General features: G+C 43.1%; 2 protein-coding genes across 2 annotated transcripts in view; both read left to right on the top strand.

Annotated features, from left to right (window-relative positions):
• LOC139914981 (uncharacterized) overlaps positions 1–4,923 on the top strand; it is a gene marked incomplete at its 5' end in the record, with an annotated part of 9,672 nt that extends 4,749 nt beyond the window's left edge. Inside the window, one exon of the mRNA XM_078282394.1 lies at positions 1–4,923. This exon is cut by the window's left edge and continues 613 nt beyond it. Within this exon, the coding sequence (XP_078138520.1) occupies positions 1–2,024 (2,024 nt within the window).
• A 581-nt stretch (positions 4,924–5,504) lies between these two features.
• The window catches only part of LOC139917960 (uncharacterized), a 27,289-nt gene continuing 25,293 nt past the window's right edge, over positions 5,505–7,500 (top strand). Inside the window, exon 1 of the mRNA XM_078282395.1 lies at positions 5,505–5,712. The gene's annotated coding sequence lies outside the window, so the exon portion shown is untranslated. The remainder of the gene's footprint in view (positions 5,713–7,500) is intronic.

The following is a 7,500-nucleotide window of genomic DNA, read 5'->3' as shown; positions in this document are numbered from 1 at the left end:
CCGATCCGGACCAGCAGCCGGCGCAATCCGACCGCAACAACAACAGCACAGATCAACTTGGCCGGGATTTTAGCAGCCAAACTGACTTTGACTTGAGGGAAAAGACGGCTAAAATCACCGAAACCGCTGAAAAATCAAAAGCCGAACCGGATTCCAGTGGACAAATCGCCTGCAGTGACGATGAATCCAAACCTGGCGTTGTCAATACCAATAACATGTCGGTGATTTTGGAGAAACGAACGCTGGTCCCCGAGCTGCAAGCGTTCAACAAAGTCGCCGAAGGTCTTCTCTATGACGACCAAAACCACCGTCTCCAGTCTCAAGACGATGTAGTAACCACAGATTTGGAAGAGGAGAGAATGGACAAATCCCAAATCGAGGAAGCGGAAGAGAGTTCGCGAATCGGGAATTTCGAGAATTCTGAGGAGGGAACGTCGGAGTCGCGGTCTGCCTCCGAGGGAAAAGACGAAAAGGTGGTTGTGTGGTGTGTGACGGGTGTGTGTGAGGCAGCGGACGAGCTCACACACACACTCACACACTCCGAAGGCGCGCACACACTCCCTCACACACGCACTGATAACACACACGAACAAATTGAGAAGGGTCAGGGTAGGAGCAACAACCAGGAAGGAAACAAGGAGGCGTCCTGTATCCCAGCCAATCACACGCCTTCAAAGCCTCAGCTGGCCAATGAGCAGCCAGTGCCTGTACCCATCAGCAGCCAACCGGTGCCTGTCTCCCGCTGTGATTACCCGTCATTTCCTGCCTCTTCCGCCAATCGACCGCCAGCAGAGCCTGCCTCGGCCAATGAAACGCCTGCTCTCACCGCCGATGCCTCCGAGGAAGCCAAACAACTAGCCAATCAGAGGAGAGAAGCAGAGGGCTCCACCAATGAAAAGACAAGATTGGAGACCCTTCATAAACAATCAGCTGATGAAAAGAGCAAAAACAAGACTGCTCCCCGTCACGCAGCCAATGAAAGGACAGAAGCCGATTCGTCCGCCAATGAAAGGCGTGACCTGTTGACCTCGTCCAAGCCGGCCGCCAAGACCCTCCCCTCTAAAGCTCGACCCGCCGGATTCAAACCCTCAACCCTAAACTCCGCTTTACCCTCCAGACCGCAGCCGGTCCGCACCCTGACCAGCTCGGAGAACCAGGGCATGAGGAGGGTCGTGCCCATCTCCAAGCCCAGCCGAGGTGCTCCGTCCCTGGGCAAACGTCCGGAGAAGCCCCCCGGACACCACCAGGGCGGCTCCAGCACCTCCAACCCCAACAACGCCTCCCTCCGGCGGGGAGAGAAGCCCTCCACCGCCCCTTCCTCCCGCCGCTCCAGCCTCCACAAGGACCCCAAGGAATCCAAGGACCTGAAGGACCAGAAGGTTTCAGGTGTCACGGGATCCGCCCGAGACCAGATCCAGGTCTTGCAGAGAAGGCCGTCCGTCCGGAAGCCAGCGCCGAAACCCAAACCCCCGCCGGAGGAGAAGATGTGTCGCTCCACACTGCGGGCGCTCGCTCAGGCCGGGGTGGGAGGAGGAGGAGGAGGAGGGAGCATCAGCGCCCCTGCGACCCCCTTGCACCAAGTCACAACCCCTGCGTCATCAACACTTCCTGGTTTCACCCGAAGCACCGCCTCCTCCTCTTTCAGACGGACACACACCACCCTCGCTCCTCCTGCTGCTCCTCACTCTCCCCACGGCGGCTCTGACTCCTCCCCTAAAACCTCGCCCAAGGCCTCCTCCTCCTCCTCGCCCGGCGCCTCCACCTTCATCCGAACAGGCTCCCTGAGAGTCTCCAAGTCTTCCTTCCTCCTTCCATCCTCTTCCTCCTCCTCCTCCTCCCCCCTCCTCCCGGCCCAGGACTCCCCCCTGCGGAGGTCCCACAGCATCAGGGCGCCTCCTCGCTCCCCGCTCCACGACCCGCTGGCGCCGCCTAAAGGCCACAGGCGGAACGACAGCGGCGGCTTCTCCGACAAGTCGGCGCACTCCAGGGACTCGGGCAAGGCCAGCAAGCCGAGCTGGAGATAACAGGAGAGATCAGAGGCTACATTCCAACATGAAGTCTGGACACTGTCTCCTATTCCTTCCTTCTTCACTGGAGGTGGAGGGGAAAGTCAGAGGGTTACATTCCAATATGAAGTATGGACACAGTTTTGTGTCCTCAGCAGTACGGAGGTTGCATCCTGATGCCTTTCTTATCCACAGGAGATAAGAGGCTACGTTCCAATATGAAGTATAGACATTGTCTCCTACTCTTGCAGGAAGAAAGGATGCATTCCTATCTGAAGAATAGAGAGTCTTCCTAAGCAAAACCCTCAAGCTTAGCTGGAGAAGGGAGGTCCAAGGTTACATTCCAATATGAAGTATGGACACTGTTTCCTACTTTTGGGGGTAGAGAGGCTGCATTCAAATTCATTCAAGATTCAACAACAGTCTCCTAAGCAAAGCTCTCAAACCTAGTTGGAGATAAAGCACACGTTCCATTATAAAGCACAGTATGTACCCTACCTGAAAGAGTATAGAGGCTGCGTTCCAATATGAAAAATGGGCCGTCTCCTAGGTCTTCATGCAAAGCCCTTCAAACCTAGATGGAAGTAGAAGGAAGGACATTCCAACATGACATATGCAAAGTGTCCTATCCAGGAATACAGAGGCTACATTCCAATATGAAGAAGTTAGTTTCCTAGGTGTTCACGCAAAGCAGTCAAGCCTAGCTGGAGATAGAGGGTGCACCATTCCAATTTCAAGTATGCACAGTCTCCTGTTCATGAAGATAGAGGGCTGTGTTCCATTATGAATTATGCAGAGATTCCTACTTTAGAAGGTGGCGAGTCCGCATTCCAATATGAAGTATTCCCAAAGTCTCTTTTCTAGAGATGTAGAGGTAACATTACAAAATAAAGCACACACAATCTAATTTGGTAGAGTTAGAGGCAGCGTTCCAATATGTTGAAGTCAACAACCTCCTTGTTTTTGTAAAGACCTGTTCCCACCTGCAGGTATAGAGGCCACAGTCCAATAGGAAGTACACAGTCTTCCTATCTAAATTCAAAGAAGTCTTATTCCAATATGTAGCACAAAGGATAATTGAGAAAGGGCCTTGTTCCAATAAGAGGTTTAAACAGTCTCCTGTCTTTGGAGGTTGAAGGTAGGCAGCATTCCAACATGAAACACACACAGCCTTCTTACTTACTTAAAAAAAAAGCTACATTCCAATGTAACTGTACGGCTTCCTATACTTGAGTTTAATTACACGTCCCTCGGAAGTAAAACAAGGTAGAGGGACGAGGGAGAGACCACATTCCAATATGAAGCGCACACAGCCTCCTATCCTGAAGCTCAATGCCTTGATCCACTAACTGCACAAAGTCTCCTCTCCGTTTGAGGGTGAGGGCTCATTCCACTATGAAGTAAACCAAGCCTCCTATGCTTGTGCTCCATGCCTTGAACCTCACTGAGAGGTTTGCTGCGTTCCAACACTAACTATATAAATCCTCCTTTCCAATTGAGGTTGAGGGTTTTAAACCAAGCCTCTTATCTTTGGGTTCAGTACCTACCTTGCTACATTCCAATACTAACTATACAAAGTGACCTTTCCCTTTGAGGTCAAGGGCTCATTCCAATATGAACCATAGCACAGTCCTCTTCTCTTTCACGGTGCAGCAAACATTCCAATATTTTACAGTAGAAGAAGAGCAATATCCACTCCCTGTTTTTATACTCACAAAGTTTTATTTTAATCAATAAATACAAGATAAAATGAGATTAACTTTATTGATCACCAAGGGGAAACTGATCATATTGATTTTAATAAATCAAACACACATTTTGGAGCATCAAACCAGGCTTCCATTGATGAATTTACAAGTTAATTTAAAGTCAGCAAGTTGCGATATTCAGGATTTATAATACACATTATACAGTGTATTTCTGCCTCTTCGAAGGTTGAGGCTACATTCCAATATTTACAACACACACCCTCCTTGTCCTCGGACCTTTGAGGCCTTGATCCAACATGTAAAAACCCTAACTTCCTTTACCCAGAGACCCAAAGACACTATTTATTCCCTCAGACGCAAAATCGTTCATGAGTCTCTTTCACCCTCAGACTCCATTTTAATTTGGAAATAGACAAACAGTGAAGTTGTCATATTTCAAAGAATATGTTACAGAAAAAATAAAAAACATTAAAGATGTCTGTCGCTTTTCAAACCCTGGAGAACGAGAGAAATCAGTCTGAGCTTTTGATAAATGGCAGAACTGGAGACAATCAATGTAAACCTCTGATCTATTTGAATAGAAATATATATATGAACCACAGCTTGGATTGGGTTGGAAGCACAAAATTTATTTGGAAGAAAGTTTGTGAATGAGGATTCAGGGGAAGGAGAGAGGGATGGAAAATTGAAAGAGGAAGGAGGGAGGGAGGGAGGAAGGAAGTTTTAGGTATGGGGAAACAAACAGAAGTATAAACCCGCGGACATTTCTGAAGCGATCTCAGTGTTTATATGATGATTCATCTGAATTAATTCTAGATTTGAGTTTCTGTGTTTCTTCTTCACGTCAGAATGAAGAAACACACAAATGTACAGCTGATCTCCTTGATAAACTTTATAAGCTTTATTTTATTATATAAATATTAATTCCGCAGCTATACCTTCACAAACCAGGCTGTGTTATTATGAAATCTTTGTACATTTGGCCTGATTTAAATAGAAATTGTCTTATTAATATTGTATTTAAAGTGAAAAATCAATGAGAATCTTTCTGCTGAATCCCTGATTTAAACCACTGGGAAAAGTCTCTTGTGCCAAGTATGTTCATAAATATATTTGTAAGGTTATAAATATGTATTTATGTATGTATCTAGTTTTTGTTTGATATATATATAATCTATCTAGTAATTAATAAAGTATTATTCCTCCTGGATCTGACTTGCTTGTGTATTTATTTTATTTATTTTACTTATTGTATGTGTTTGTGTATTGTTTGTTTGTTGAGTTTAGATTCTTTAAAGGTTAAGGTATTATTATTATTATTATTATTATGAATATATTATATTATATTATATTATATATTTATTTGTAGGTATTATATACAATGTTATTGTTGTCATTGTTATTATTATTATTGTCCTTGTTATTGTTATTGTTAATAATAATAGCCTAATAACAATCATTCAAATTAACAATTATAATAATAATATATGTATTGTATTGTTATATTATTATAATTATTTACATAACTTTATAGGCAGTTGTTTATAATAATTATAAAAATAAGTCAACACTATCATTCTTATTATAAAAATCATGTTTATGAGTATTATTAAAAAAGAAATTAAAAAAAAGAAAAAAGATCATGATCGTGAACATGAAGGGGGCGTGGAGAGCAGCTAGGACCCTGACGTCATCACGCCGCGCCAAACAAAGCTCCATGTGCAGAACGGATGAAAAAAAAAAAAGAAAACTTGAGAAAGTTGAGCTGCTGCGTGCTGATAAACAACAAAAAAAAAACAGATTAAAAAAAAGTAAAAAGTTGAAGCAGTAAAGTTTTCTTTCAGTCCGCAGTCTGAAATATTCTGTTCCAGCAGGAAGAAACGGAGGAAAATAAAGGAAATAAAGAAGAAGTGGAGGAGAGAAAAAGAAAGAGAGAAAGAAGGAAAAGCCTGAAGTTTAAAGTTTAAAGTCCGGAGCTGGAGGAGGAACTCAGAAAGGTCCGCGTGCTTTATTATTCATTTAAAGAGTCTCATACTTCTTTATACTTCTGTACGGCACGTTAGCTTGTTGTTCGTGTTTTAAAGTCTGTGTGTGTGTGTGTGTGTGTGTGTGTGTGTGTGTGTGTGTGCGTGTGTGTGTGTGTGTGTGTGTGTGTCCTGCTGCTGTAAACAACAGGAAACCAAGTTATCGCTACCGAGCAGCAGACATTATTACTTCTGTAAAACTAAAAAGAAGAGAGGATACTCTTTACTTTTGTTGTACTCACTTGAGAATAGTACACTCGGGCTTGTACTTGTACTTGTACTGCTACTGCTACTGCAAGTCTACTTTAAACCTAAAAGTGAAAGTCGCTTGAAGTCAGAAGTTGAAATACCCCTCAGTACACTGTAGTATTTGTCCGAGTCAACCTGAAGTACACAGAAGTACACTGAAGTACACAGATAGAAACCTAAAGTTGACTGTTCACTAACTAGCTCACTTAAAAGTAAAGTCATGTAGTTTTGTTATGCAGTTTTTTTTTTGTAACAGATAACCAGATATTTCACATTTATCACTGCAAAACTAGAAGTTACTGTAGGAATACTACAAATATTACTATAAAGTACTATAAACTAACTATAGAGTACTGCAGACACACTACGAGCCACTAGGAAAACTATAGGATTATATAGTGATGCCCATAAAGTACTATAAGATCACTAGGAACTGAAAAACACTATAAATCCCCATAGGAGTATTATAGTATTATAATATGAATACTATATTGATACCATAGGAGATAATGCTGTCTTAAAGTACAATGACGTCATTATAAACTCACTATTGTGTACTGCAGGTATACTGTGAGTTCCTATAGGAATACTACAGTCATACCACATGAGATGAAGGTAGTGAGTACTGCAAACATACTACAAGACCGTATAGGAATACTACAGGAGATAGAAATACCATGAAGTACCATAAGGTCAGTATTGAGTACTATAGACATTCATTTCATTTGTAGTACAGTATAGTGTGTAGTATACAGTTTTCCTACAGATTTATCTCTAAAATATCTATTTAGAAACAGGAAGTGTTGGTTCTCTGAGGTAGTAACGGCTTGTACTGCTAAACAACAGCTGGAAATAGAGATAGAGGAACTGACACACACACACACACACTCACACACACACACACACACACTCAGGCTTCACAGTAAGGTGTCACCAAGCTGTCCACACCTCTCTGTGTGATCCCTCTCTCATCTCTCTGTGTGTGTGTGTGTGTGTGTGTGTGTGTGTGTGTGTGTGTGTGACTGATCATAAAGCTGAACATGTTCTGACTCACGGAGCCACAGAGCATCACTGCTGAGGCCGGGGTGTTATTATTATTATTATTATTATTATTATTATTATTATTATTATTATTATAGAGCGACAACAAGGACATCTCTGACTCTCTGATTGGCTGCTCAGATGTTTTCATAATGAAACCTAGTAGTAGCAGCAGTAGTAGTACTAGTAGTTGTAGTACTGTAGTAGCAGCAGTAGTAGTAGTGGCAGCAGTAGTACTGTCGTAGTAGTGGTAGTAGTAGTTGTAGTACTGTAGTTGCAGTAGTAGTAGTAGTAGCACTAGTAGTAGTACTGTAGTAGTAGCACTAGTAGTAGTACTGTAGTAGTAGCAGTAGTAGTAGTACTGTAGTAGTAGCAGTAGTAGTAGTACTGTAGTAGTAGCAGTAGTAGTAGTACTATAGTCGTAGTAGCAGTACTAGCTACAGTAGCAGTAGTAGTAGCAGTTGTAGTTGT

This window comes from Centroberyx gerrardi, unplaced genomic scaffold (genome assembly GCF_048128805.1).
Source record: "Centroberyx gerrardi isolate f3 unplaced genomic scaffold, fCenGer3.hap1.cur.20231027 Scaffold_121, whole genome shotgun sequence".
In the NCBI taxonomy this organism is placed as follows: domain Eukaryota; kingdom Metazoa; phylum Chordata; class Actinopteri; order Beryciformes; family Berycidae; genus Centroberyx; species Centroberyx gerrardi.
Note: the sequence above shows the minus strand (reverse complement) of the source record. Positions and strands in the feature narration are given on the sequence as shown.